This window comes from Nelumbo lutea, chromosome 6, assembly GCF_056320005.1.
Source record: "Nelumbo lutea isolate HS-2025 chromosome 6, American lotus-T2T, whole genome shotgun sequence".
Classification (NCBI taxonomy): Eukaryota; Viridiplantae; Streptophyta; class Magnoliopsida; order Proteales; family Nelumbonaceae; genus Nelumbo; species Nelumbo lutea.
Window position 1 is genome coordinate 320940 of NC_142689.1, and position 14333 is coordinate 335272.

General features: G+C 39.9%; 1 protein-coding gene across 3 annotated transcripts in view; it reads left to right on the plus strand.

The window, feature by feature from the left end:
* The first annotated feature begins 853 nt into the window (after positions 1 to 853).
* LOC148846701 (vacuolar cation/proton exchanger 3-like) overlaps positions 854 to 14333 on the plus strand; it is a 74555-nt gene continuing 61075 nt past the window's right edge. For 2 of the 3 annotated variants that reach the window (XM_088950584.1, XM_088950586.1), the window contains exons 1-5: positions 854 to 1259; positions 2114 to 2184; positions 2328 to 2585; positions 2849 to 2916; positions 3033 to 3061. In XM_088950584.1, the coding sequence (XP_088806710.1) occupies positions 2170 to 2184; positions 2328 to 2585; positions 2849 to 2916; positions 3033 to 3061 (370 nt within the window). In that variant the 5' untranslated portion in view covers positions 854 to 1259; positions 2114 to 2169. Of the gene's footprint in view, positions 1410 to 2113; positions 2185 to 2327; positions 2586 to 2848; positions 2917 to 3032; positions 3062 to 14333 lie in introns of all 3 variants that reach the window. The other variant, XM_088950585.1, reaches the window with a different exon arrangement.

A 14333-nucleotide genomic window follows, 5' to 3' on the forward strand; every position in this document is an offset into this window, starting at 1 on the left:
TAGTCAACTCAAAAAAATTAACATTCCTCAACCGAAGACTACATAACTCTTCCACACCCAGTCGCAACCGAGCACTATGCTCGATTTTTGAATTGGGGGAGTGGTGTTTGGATGATGGTAGAACTGGCCAAAGAAGCCATGTGACTATCTCTGCAACTGCCCTCTCTCTCAAGCCACGTCAACACTACGCGTAATGGAAGAGCATGACTAAGGAGTGTCTACACAGATAAAGAAGTGGACTCCGCTAGGGTAGAGGAAACCTCCAGAAGACCTTGACGGACACCCACATCTCGACATCCTCGAGAACCCTATCCATTTGGGACACGAACACCCAACTATAAATGGGTATTCCCCACTCGAGGTAAGTGACTTTTGGAATAACACTTTAAATATACTTATACATTATCTCTTTAGCTCGGACCATGCTATTTTAGCCTACTCGTCTTAGCCACATCCTTTCCTATCTTATTGACTTGAACATTGGAATACCCACTTGAGGAACAACTCATTGATCCTCTAACTTTTTTCTTGGTCGTAGATCTCGGTACATGGTTTCGTCTTTCCACCTCGGCCCTATCCAACTGGCAGGACTATCTAATTGCATCCTCTGTTCAAATAGTTATTATCCGAAGTGTTTTGAACCGATGACACAATGAGATAGTCCTACCAATTAATGTTACAAAAAAATTAACTAATATTTTAAATTTATATTAATTTTACAAAAATTAACAAAGAAACCGAGGACACATGTTCTTTGTTTCATTTATATTTCTGTAAATTTATATTAATTTTACAAATGTTTTAATTGAACAGGATGTCTAGATATATAAACGATAATTCGAATCTATTGACCGGTTGATTCGTTAATAATTTTTTTTTTATTTTTTTTCGGGTATCACTATTTCAGTGAACTGTTTCTTCTTACGTTTGATGATTGGTTGCGTGTCTGTGATTTATTGGTAGTTGCAAGGAAATGCTGCTCCGACAGTATGAGGCTCTGAGCACCTTCCACGAACCTTCTTTCTTCAGTCTTCACCACCGCACCAGCACGATACCACAAAAAATCTGCTCTTTACCTAGAGATCGTCAAAGAAAATTCTCCCTCCATTTTCGAAAATAAGAAGATAAAAAGCACAAAATTGTTCGGGCATTCAGCGGTTGCTCAATTTCCACCGCCAGTCTTTATTGCCGCTGGTTGCCTTCATTGGATGTGGATCTCTTTGTTACGTTAGCTAAATCATCTTCTTTTTCGTGATCAGGTATGCATATCTAACTATCCCAGAGACGTTACATGGGCATTCGGTACGCCAGATCTGTCTTGTTTGGCCATTTAAATTATTCAGCTGATCCTGTCTATGTCTCTCTCCTCACTTGTTTACTCTTTCCAATCGCCCGAACTTCCATCGGAGGTCGTTTTCTTCTCTTCTTTTCTTTGTTTTGTTTGTGATACCAGCAACTCTTTTTTGGGTTTGTTTTAGGGCATCTGGAATTTGTTAACTATTGATTTCTTTACTTGTTTTGTCTTTTTTCTTATTGCTTATGCGTTCGGATGTGCTCAGATAAGGGAACCCAGCATTTTGAATATGTGGGTATTGGTCCGGGAATTGTCGGTAGGATGATCTAATTTGGGTGCCTGAACTTCCAAAGTTGCATGTTGAGTCCGATTGTGAACATTCAAAATGGATATCCTGGTGGATATTTGAATATTTTTAATGCTTGTATAAGAGCTGAAATTTTGAATTTGTATAAATGCATTTTTTGTTTCATTATGAATTCAATGTTAGCCGGTTTTAGGTGCAGTGGTGCAATTGCATTAATGTGTTGCTTTTGATTGCTAAGTTTCTGCCTTTTTTTCTTCAAAATGTGTATTCTTTGCTTCATGTCGCATGGAAGGAAGGAGAATTCCTTCTAAAATTGCATTGGGTTCTGTTCTTCTTTTTTTTTTTTTTCTTTACTTCTTAGTTTCTTCGTCCCAGTTGGTTTACTGAATAGATGTCCATCTGCTTATGAACTAGATGATCTTGTATTAAAGGTTAGGGGCAGTGGGAAAGAAAAGCATAATTTTATGGTGTTCTTCGTGATCTTTCTAATGTACCATTCTTTGTGGGTGTAGTGATAACTTGGTGGTCCATGACATTGAGCTGCAGTTCAGATAAATTGTTCTAGCTGATGGCTCTCATTGAAGTGAGTCCCTTGAAGACTTAGTGTCAGCATCTAAGACATTAAATTAATACAGTTAGTTTAAAAAAATATTACAGACTCTATATTGGATTCTTATTGTATGTGGTAGTGCTATTTTTAATCAATAAAGTATTCTGTGCTAGCAGATGGGACAAATAGAAGAGAAGACAGATCTTGAATCTGAAGACAGTCAATTTAATTCATCCCAAGACACTAGAAAGAGGCATTTTTGTGAGACACCTCATCTTGTATCAGTGGCAAATGTTTCCCATACATTCACATATAAGAACATAAATGGTTGGCCAATCAAGAGTATTCCAATTGTCTTATTCAAAGCGAAGATTAATTTGTTGTTACCTTTTGGTCCCTTGGCAATATTGCTTCACCATCTCACTGGAAAGCATGTAAGCATTGTATTTGTCTTGTTCACTTATGTTTGCTTTAATTAAGAATTACAAAGAAATAAGGGTATAGCATGAAAACTGATTTGATTTATACCTACTTTTTAATTAGTAATGGTAACTAGAAATAATTACTGTGATGAAATAAATTAATATGTTCACACATGGAAAGTCTTCCAATTCTTTCTATATCATTTGGATTAAATGTCAGTGGTGTAAGAATGCTTTCTACTGGTTTTCAATCCTCTAAGTTGGCCATATTTTAGGGATGGGTATTTTGCTTCAGCTTATTGGGCATCATTCCTTTAGCTGAGCGTTTGGGATATGCAACCGAGTAAGTTTTCTTATTATACTAAAATTGGGCACATAATGTTACTGGCATCCTGTTTTTTACTTTTAAACCTACTAACTTATATGCTTTTGCTTTTTCTTTTTCTTTTTTTGCTACAGACAACTTGCATTCTACACAGGTTCTACGGGTAAACATACTCATTCTTTAGCAAATTATGGTTTGATACTGCATCATACACACAAGGCTGTGTTTGGTTGCAGTGCAATTTTATTTGCACTAGTACAAATGCATGGGAGTGCAAATAAAAAGAATTCAAATTCTGGTTTAATTTCATTTTGGGTGTTACTTTATTTTGCTTCAAGTCTTGATTTGCTTCATTTGTACTGCAATTAAACAAAGCAAGGTAAAATTTGAAATAAAGATAAATCATAATTTGCACTAAAATCATTTAGTGCAAATAAATTAGACTGTCATGGTTTTGCATCAGTGCAAATAAATTTTCATTGCAACTAAAGACAACCTAAAGAACATAGACTAATTTGAAACTGTACAATCATTTGAACCATTTATCTTACCCATTCTGTACTACAGCATGCAAACATACAAGGAATTGGGGGGGGGATTGAACCATTTGCTAATTTGCTATTAAAATTTCGCTCTTGACAAATAATCAGATTTTTTTTTTGTGAAGATAAAATAAAAGAATTTATTAAAACAAAAAGAAAGATACAAGGAAGGTGATAAGCAATCACTCAAAAGGAAAGGCCAACCCAAGCTGAACCCCAAAGAGACGGAAAAAACCCAAATCAACCAAAACCAGAACCAAGCTGAAAGCCTTCTAACAAAAGCCCCCTACCATAACAATACAAGACAAGACAAAAGCCAAAAGAAAACCAGAATATCAAACCAGCCTGATGCCCAACAAAAGCTCAAACCAGACACCCAAACCCTAACAAGCAACTTTAATCATCTTTCTCAGTTTTTTGAGTACAAATTTGTTGTCGTTTCTTGACTATTCCTTTGGGTTTTTTGATGAGCTTGTTTGGTCCCATTCCAAAAAGACCACCTTTTAACCTCGTAAAGACCTTAGAGACTGGGATCTGCTGTTGTATTTTTTTTGTGCTTTTGAGTTCTGAATCTTTCGACTGCATTTAGACTTCCCACCGCTATTTCAGAATTCCCTACTAATTTCTGACTCCTGTCTTCAATCATCACCCCCTCGACCTCTTCTTCTGGCTCCTCTATGAAGTCCCCACAGCATCCAGCAACTGCTTCCACCCCTTGCCTTGTTGAATTATCACAATTAAGGTTAACCACTGGATCTATCAGACCTTCTTTCTTCCCAAATGTTTCCACCATAGCTCTTGTTTCCTCCACAGATCTAAAGGCTTCTTTTGCGAATTCCTCCCCTCCTAGAAAAAACAGGCCCAAAATTTTGCTAACTTTCACTCCCCTATTCACTACTTCCTCGATGTTAGCAGACTTTTCTACCATATGGGTTTCTTCAATCATCAGTTCAGACTCATTTTCTTCCCCTGAATCCGCTTCCATCCTCTCTTCTCCATTCTCCTCTAATGGGAAAGTTCTGTACTTTTTCCTTTTATATGTTCAACCCCCCCCCCCCCCCCCGCTTATCTTCTTCACCTTCACTTCCCTCACCCTCAGTCTCCAAATCCTTCTTCCCTCCTTCCTCCTCTTCTACACATCTGTCCCCTTCTCCACTTCTCTTCCAAGACTACTTTTTCCTTTGCCCCTTCAGTCCCATTTCCGTCATCTCCCTTCCACAAACACCATTTGGGACTCTCCAACCACTTCATGTAGAACTTTCTTCAACCTCTTAGATAAAACTCTAGCCAACAACTTGTATGGGCTACTAATCAGGCTTATAGGTCTGAAATCCTTCAAATCCACCACTCCCTCCTTTTTTAGAATCAAAGATATGAAAGTAGCATTCACCATCTTCTCCAAGATTCCTCGTTATTGAAAAAAAAAGAAACTTCTCCAAGATTCTTTTCTATGAAATTCCAAACTATAGAGGTGCATAACCTCTTGTGATAATCAACCACCTTCTCTAGAGGTACGTAGGTCAAAGGAGGGGTTGAGGTTTAGGGCTGAGAAGGGTGAAGCTATTCAACAAAGCACTATTAGGGAAGTGGTTGTGGAGATTTGGTCAAGAGAGAGAGAGAGGGAGGCTTCATGGAGGAGGGTGGTGGTTGGAAAATATGGAGTGGTGAGGTTCAAGTGGGAATCAAGGGAAGTAAGAAGTTCTTATGGGGTAAGTGTTTGGAAGGGAGTTATGGGTTTTAATCAAGAGTTTAGAAGTCTGGTCAAGTTTAAAATGGGGGATGGTTCTATGGTGAGGTTTTGGGAAGATGATTGGCTCGGGGTAGGGAAACTATGTGAGGTGTGTCCAAGACTATACAAGCTGATGGAACACCAAGTCTCTATTGACTAGTGTTATGAGTGGAGAAGGGAGCAATTGATTTGGAACCCGAAATTCAGAAGACCTTTACTAGACCAAGAAGTGGAAGAGTGTATTCTGTTATTGGGTAGATGGAATTCTCCATCAAATTTGCAAAGCCTTTTTTCCCCTTCCTTCTTCAGGTGCCGAATGAAAAGGGGAAGGACCATGTGAAGATGCTTGAGGGCTGCAGTATGTTGGGCTTTATGGGAGGAAAGAAATTATAGGATCTTCTCTGAAGTAGAGAGAGACAATGAAGAATTGAGAGAACTGATCCATATAAGGGTAGTACAGTGGCTGAAATCTTCAAAGCTGTTTATAGACTTCACAGTGGATGATTTATTGAGGAAGTGGGGGTGAGATTGCTAATTGCACCCAGCCCAAAATAGTAATGAGTGTGTCTTGGACCCCCCTACCGACCGGTTTTTTAAAACTAAACTTTGATGGGAGTAGTTGGGGGAATCCTGGACAATTGGGGATTGGAGGTGTGTTTAGGGATGAGAATGGGTTTATTTCAGCTATGTTTTCAGGCCCAATTGGAGTGGGTGACTCTCTCAGGGTTGAGATCTTTGTAGTTCTGGAAGGAGTCCAAAGAGCTAAGGAGATTGTTAGCGTAGGGGTATTTCTATCTGTATACCTAGATTAATGTTGCTGATTTGTAATGTTGTGTTAGAACCAGTGCTCATTACTTAAATAAGGGCACATATGTCTTTTCAATTATTTTTAATAATAAAAGTACTGTCTGGCCGATTGGGAGAAGTGACTTGAGACTTCCAGTTCGAACCAGATTTTCTCCTTTCTCTCTTTCTCTCTTTCTTCCACCTTTCTACCTCTTTCCACATAACTGATCTCAGACAGATAGAACTCCAAGGCAGGCCGAATCATAACATGGTATCAGAGCTACTTGAATCTGCCTAGATTTCTGTCTGCCTAGATTTCTATTCTCTGCGCACCCTATCTAGGGTTTCTCTTGTTTTTTCTGCATTTGACTGAAGATAAGGGAAAGGGCTGAAAAGGAGTAATCGCCCTCTTCCCTTAGAGGTTTCTATGCCTCCAGTCAGGTCTTGTGTGGTTGGTTGCTGTGGTTTCTAAGATCGCCCTCCCCTAATCGATGAAGAATAGAGGGCCGATCTATGTGGTACAGTGGCTGTCTTGTGTGGACTGATTTCCTGCTCGTGTGGTTGTTGCTTCAGTGATAAGGTAAGAGATTTCTGTGCATGATACTTGTTATGGATCAAACAGGAAGTGTGTTTCAGACCATATGCTAGGGTTTCAGACATTAGTGTGCTAGGGTTTATGCTGGTTTTTGTGTATTTCAAAGGAAGAGTTGTGATCATATAGTGGTGAGATTTCAGGTAGCCATAGGGGTAGGGTTTGTGGTGTAAAGAGCACACTTTTCAGCAAGAACAAGTGCTGAAATCAGTGTGACGAGTGTGATCTAGTTGTGTGCAGTGTGCAGAATTCAGTGGTAATAGAATTCAGCAAGTGTGCAGAATCGGTGATAACGGAATGGGAGATAACAGTGATTGTAAACCTAATGTGATGGTGCCTACAGACTACCTGAATGTTAAGATGACCTCCATTAAACTAAACGGAGAGAATTATGTGCCTTGGGCTAAATCCGTCGAAGTCTTTCTGAAGGCAAAGAAGAAGGTAAAACACATAAGAGAGGAGAAACCCTCCACTGACTCTCACGAGTATGAAGACTGGGAGCAAGAGGATGCTCAGATCATTACATGGTTGTGGAATAGTATGGAACCCAGGATTAGTGTAAACTTCATGTTTCTTGACACTGCCAAAGATGTGTGGGAGCATGTGAAGAAATTGTATTCGGGTCAGGACAATACAACCAGAGTGTATCAGCTGTATCAAGAGTACTTTAATCTGCAACAGGGCAATCAGAGTCTTGAGGAATACTATGCTAGCATGAGAAACATACGTAATGAGTTGAATGTCTTATCACCCTCTCACTTTTGATGTCAAGATCCAACAACAACAAAGAGAATATCTTGATGTGACTAGATTTTTGGTGGGACTGAAGTCTGAATATGAACTGGTACGGGCTCAGATATTAGGAGGATCAGCTCTTCCCTCCTTAGAAGAGGTATTTGCTCGACTCTGGAGGATTTTTATCGGATCTATTAAGAACTCTAATATCTCAGATAGATCTGCCTTTGCTGTATCGAGAGGCCGTGGTGCTAGAGGTGGAGCTCGGGGAGCTCAGTCTGGCCGTGGTGATAGTAATGGTTCTATGTATGGCCGAAGTGGTAATGGTGGGCCTACTTATAATCGTGGTGGTGGTCGCACTGGGGGTAGAGATTCAGGGGGAGCCCATGGTAGAGGACGTGGCTTAGGCCCGAGGAAGTGCACTCATTGTGGTATGGATGGACATACCATTAACTATTGTTATGATCTACATGGTCCACCCGCAACCTGGGCCAATCATGCCGCGACTAGTGACTCCAGTTCCAGCTTTAGATAGGAGAATCATTCATCTGATCAGATGCCTCCTACATCTACATATGGTCCCGTGAAGGAGATGGTGAGTGTTCCCCGTGATGAATATGAGAGGTTTATCCAATCACAGCAGAACACGATGACTTTCGCTCACTCAGGTATGGTTTGTTTGGCATCCACACCCAATCCCTGGATCATTGACTCTGGAGCCTCCGATCACATGACTAGAACTCCAGGTGTGTTTTCTTCCTTATCTCATTGCTCAACATCACAATCTGTCACCCTTGCTAATGGTTCCACATCCTTAATTTGTGGTGTTGGTAATGTTGACCTAGACCCTGTATCCCTCTCCTCAGTTTTGTATGTTCATAAATTGCCTTTTAATCTTATGTCTGTTAGTAAGCTGACCAAATCACTTAACTGCTTCGTTACTTTTTATCATTCTATGTGTGTTTTTTAGGATCTCAAGACCGGGATGAAGATTGGTGGAGGGCATGAAGTTGGTGGACTGTATTATCTTGACGATGGTGGTAGAACTTCAACAGCTCTTCAGTCATCCCTTTCTCTTCTCTAGTGGCATTGCCGATTTGGTCATCCGTCGCTAAAAGTTTTGAAGTCTTTGGTTCCGTCTTTGAGTCAGCTTTCTGTTTTGGATTGTGAGTTGTGTCAGTTTGGGAAACACCATCGTGTTCCCTTTAGTTCTAGGGTTGATAACCATGTGTCGAGTCCTTTTTCGTTAATTCATTCAGATGTTTGGGGTCCTTATAAAGTGATGTCATATAATGGATGCAGATATTTTGTCATTTTGTAGATGATTTTTCAAGGATGACGTGGCTCTATTTAATGAAAGAAAGAAGTGAATTGTTTACCATTTTTCAGAAATTTTATGCTGAGATTCGTAATCAATTTGGTACCCACATCAAAGTTTTCCATTCTGATAATGGCCGTGAATATTTATCCTCATCATTTCAAGAATACCTGGACCAACACGACATTATACATCAAACCTCATGTACCTACACCCCACAACAAAACGGGGTGGCTGAGAGAAAGAATCGCCATCTTCTGGAAATCGCACAGTCCCTAATGCATCATATGCATGTTCTCAAACCCTTTTGGAGATGCATTGCTTACCTCTTGCTTTCTAATTAATCGGATGCCCACGTTCATTCTTGATGGTCATTCTCTGTTTACGGTTTTGTTTCCCGCTTTGTCTTCGTTTCCTCTTACGCCTAGGGTATTTGGGTGTGTTTGCTTTGTCCATAATCTGGGTACTGTGAATGACAAGTTTGATGTCCGTTCTCTTAAGTGCATATTCCTTGGCTATTCTCGGACCCAGAAAGGGAATGTGTGTTACCATCCTAGTTCTCGACGGTCCTTTGTGTGTGCTGATGTCACTTTCTTTGAGTCTACTCCGTTCTTTTTGGGGTCCGGTGATGCTTCATCCTCCTCATCACCTCCTCCTCTTCCACTTCCCGTCGCCGACCCTCTTCCCCTTGTTCTAGTCGTGATCAAATCCTTGCCTCCGGTGCCACCACCTATTGAACGCCCACCCATCCGTCATGTGTATACACATCGCCTACGTGTACTAGCTACTACTCCTCCGGCTACATCTCCGTCGACAGATTCGGCACCAGACCCGCACTCAGCATTTGAGCTTGATCTCCCCATTGCCTTGCGGAAAGGTAAACGCACTTGCATCCTTCATCCTATTTCTAATTATGTTTCACTTACTCACTTTTCCGCCTCCCATTGCCAGTTTGTCACCTTGTTATCATCAGTTGTTGTCCCTAAGGATGTCCAAGAAGCCCTTGCCTCTCCAGGGTGGTGCCGAGCGATGGAAGAAGAACTCTCTGCCCTTCATCATAATCATACTTGGGACTTCACTGTTCTTCCTCCTGGGAAGCAAGCTGTTGGTTGTAAATGGGTTTATACGGTTAAGTATCTGCCTGATGGTAGTGTTGAACGCCTGAAAGCGCGATAGGTTGCAAAAGGGTACTCCCAAACCTATGGTATTGACTACACAGAGACCTTCTCACCGGTTGCTAAGATAGGGTCAGTTGGTGTTGTGATATCTCTTGCAGCCATGTATGATTGGCTGCTATATCAGCTTGATATCAAGAATGCCTTTTTGCATGGTGACTTACTCGAAAAGGTCTACATGGAGCAACCTCCAGGGTTTGTTGCTCAGGGGGAGGATGGTAAGGTGTGCAGACTAAGGAAGGCTATATATGAGCTTAAACAGTCTCCTCGATCATGGTTTGGTAGGTTCAGTGAGGTAGTAAAGAAGTTTGGTATGAAACAATGCAAAGTTGATCATTCTGTATTTAGTCATGACTCTCCGGGAGGAAAAATACTGTTGGTGGTGTATGTAGATGATATTGTTATTACTAGGAATGATAACATGGGTATTGATAGGCTGAAGACTTATCTGCATTATCATTTTCAAACAAAGGATCTTGGTAAATTGAAATATTTCTTGGGGATAGAGGTAGCAAGGTCCAAGTATGGTATTAATTTGTGCCAGAGGAAATATGTGCTTGATTTGCTGGAAGAAACATGCTTGTTCGGTGCTAAACCAACCGAAACACCTATGGACACAAATACCAGGCTGAGTAGTGATATGAGTGAAGTGTTTGAAGACCCTGGCAGATACTGACGACTTGTGGGTAAACTGAACTACCTAACCATTACTAGACCAAACATCTCATTTGTGGTTAGTGTGGTAAGCCAGTTCATGCAAAAATCTTTGATTCCTCATTGGAATGCAATTCTGAGAATTGTGAGGTATTTAAAAGGGGCTCCGGGTCGCGGTCTGATATACAAGAGTGGTGGAAAACTTGAAATAGAAGGTTATTCTGATGCTGACTGGGCCGGTTCTATGTCTGATAGGCGGTCTACCACATGCTATTGCACTTTCCTGGGAGGTAACCTGGTTACATGGAAAAGTAAGAAGCAGACAGTTGTGGCAAGAAGTAGGGTACAACATCAACACTCCAATGAAGCTCTATTTGTGACAATCAGGCTGCAGTTCATATTTCCTCTAATCCGATGTTTCATGAAAGAACCAAGCACATTGAAGTTGACTGTCACTTTGTGAGGGAGAAGGTGCTGAATGGAGAGCTAGACATTGCATATGTTAATACAGGAAAGAGTGGACTACATATGTAACAAGCTGGGAGTATATGATATATACTCACCAGCTTGAGGGGGAGTGTTAGCGTAGGGGTATTTCTGTCTTTATACCTAGATTAGTGTTGCTGATTTGTAATGTTGTGTTAGAACCAGTGCTCATTACATAAATAAGGGCACATATGTCTTTTCAATTATTTTTAATAATAAAAGTACTGTCTGGCCAACTGGGAGAAGTGACTTGAGACTTCTAGTTTGAACCAGATTTTCTCCTTTCTTTCTTTCTCTCTTTCTCCCACCTTTCTACCTCTTTCCACATAACCGATCTCAGACAGATAGAACTCCAAGGCAGGCCAAATCATAACAGAGATGAATATAAGAAAACTCATCATTGAAGGGATCTTGGAGGTGGTGGTAGGGTGGCTGAATAAAGAAAATAGCAGGTTATGGATGTACAGTAATGAGAGGAGGAAGTTTAGATGGCTGGTTCAAGAGATGGAAATTAAGATCAGCTGGGTGAAAAGATCAGCTAACTCTTTTGCTGATGGGTTAGCTAAGAAAGGAGTCGAGAGGGAGTTAATGTTTTGAGCACAAGTGTGATTTTTTCCTTTTTCTGTTCTTGGGAGCTCAAGCTCCAGTCGGAAGATAAGAAAGTTTATCTTCATCCTTGTAATCTTTTTGAGATTAATTAATGAAATGTGGTTATTGATAAAAAAAGAGTGTATTCTGTTATTGGAAAAGTTAGAAGCTACCAACATTTCCAGATCCACAGAAGATGGCCTATGGTGGAAAGAATGCAGAGAAGGAAGTTTCTCAGTTAAATCCTTTTATAAGGCATTGATGAGAGATGGAATGGAGTCATACTAGATAAAAGGAGTCTGGGGTAACCAGTACCCACAAGGGTAGGAGCCTTTGCTGGTGGTGCATGACAGTATCCTTACTTCTATTTATCAAAAAAAAAAAAAACGACAATATCCTTACTTCTAACCACCTGAAGTCCAGAGGTTTACAGTTAGCAAGCTGTTGTTTCTTATGCAACTAGAAGGAAGAAATAGTCCTTCACTTGTTCTTAGCCAATCTTAGGGTTGAGCGTTATTCGGTTAAAAGTGAATAACCAAACCGAAAATGTCAGTTTCGGCCTTTTTGGTTTTTGGTTAAATCAGTTCGGTTTTTGGAACTAGAATTTTGGTTAACCAAATTAACTGAACTTTTTATTATTATATATAACATATAATATATAATATATTATATATTTATATATTAATATATTATATATAATATATAATATATATAATAGAGTATATATTATTAAAATTCAGTTTTAACTGAAATAACCAAAAACCAAACCAAAAATTTTGGTTTTGGTTATTTCGGTTTATTCGGTTCGGTTTTTAACCGAATAAATTGAATGACCCCTACTGGTTCTTCTCATGTAGTATGGCAAACTTCATTTGGAAGTTTTTCTCCTTCCTGTTTGGAGTGAATGCCTTACATCCTTTGGTTCCAGCAGAGATATTCTCCAAATGGCCAAAACTCAGAGGAAGCAAGAAGGCTAAGATCTTTTGGTGATGTATTCCATTCGCAGTATGCTGGTCTATATGGAAAGAGAGAAACAGAAGGGTTTTTGAGGACAGGTCAAAAAGTATTGAATGCCTGGTAGCAGCAGTGGGGAACCTGATTGCAAATTGGGCTGTTAGACTTCCAGATTTTGATCAAGTGAACAAAGCTGATCTATTTGGAGAATCTCTGGAGCACTCTAGATTTGCATCCTTGTAATAGTGGTTCTTTTTCAGTTTGATTTCTAATGTGTATTTGGTTTCTCAACTTGACAACCATTGCTTATGAGATGTGCTGCCTTTTTCAGTTTAATGAAATTTCCTTTTTATCCTTCAAAAAAACCCCACATTCTCCTGAAGTTCAACTCCAGTTTTCCACCATCTCCCCCCACCTGAATCCTTGAAATGAAATCTATCCTTCTTGCACTAGCATAGGCATGAAAAAAGGCTGTATTTTTGTGACCTGCTCTTAACTAAGATAATATGGAGTTTTGTCTCCAGCTCTCCTCTTCTCTGTGAATTAGATTTTTTTTAACTCAAACTCCAACCTTTCTCTTTCCACTCCCTTGAGAGGGAGCCCACCTCCTCCAGCCTGTCTAAGCTGGCCATTTTCTCTAATATTTCCTTTTTCCTATTCCCCACATTACCAAAAACCCCTACATTCCACTTATTTATTTCCTCCTTCAGAAGATGCAGTTTCCTAATCAGCTTGAAACCTGCAGTTCCTTCCACTTGCAGTCCTCCCCATTACTCTTTCAGCCAATCCAAAAAGTCTGGATGGTCCAGCAACATATTTTCGAATTTAAATGGTTTTGGACCTTAAACCACTGAAAATTGTCTCAACATCACTGGCTTATGGTTTGACATGATAAAAGGCAGAACTTCTTGGTTCAAATCACCTACGTGTTCCTCCCAATCTCTAGAATATAGAAATCTGTGCAGCCTTCTTAAAATAGGTGGAGATTGCCTGTTCTTCCGTGAATCTACAGCCACTCAGAGGAGGATCAATTAAACCATTTCTCCTGGTAAAATCCTAAACCTCCTCATACGTTGCCTTTCACTTCCATCTCTCCTCGCTTTCATTTCCCCCAATCTTCTGACAAAATATCATTGTTTATTTCCAGTTTTCCACATTTTAAAATATTTCCACAATATCTATACTTTTTTTGATCAGCAGAAGATAACTTATTTTATTAGAGTTAATTAAAGCAGTAGATAGTACAATTTGATAACAGGGATGTCATCCCCAAGAAACTTTCAAGTCACAGTTACAAAGAAGTCCCAAAAAAGCTAACAGGTTCCCAGCAGCAGTACATCAAGTTTCAACTTTGCCCAAAACAAACTAGGTCCATCAACTCCTTGCTTTGCCAAGATATCTGCCAATCCATTTGCAGTCCTTCCTATCTATTCAAAAGTAGAGTTGAATCTCTTTGCTAGGGTGTCAATTTCCCTAAAAGCATGTCTATATTTCCAAGGAGCTGATCTGAAATTCTTGGACCAAGAGATGGCTAACTGAGAATCTCCAACTTCCAATTCCCTTACTCCAATTTGTAATGCAAGCTTCAATCCATGTAAGAGAGTCATAATTTCAGTCTGGACTGAATCTCCAATGCCGATTGGTCCTGAAAACAAGTCCACCACCACTTCTTGGTGGTTTCTAAAAGCACCTATTCCTGCCCTTCCTGGATTACCCAATGCTACCATCAAAATTCAGCTTTAGTTTGTTAAAAGATGGAGGTTTCCAAACCATTCTTACACTTTCTGCAGGTCTAACTGTTCCAGACCATTTTTATAATGTTTCCATCTGACATTTCCGACATTTCTGACATGTCTTATATTTGGATGACCGGCAT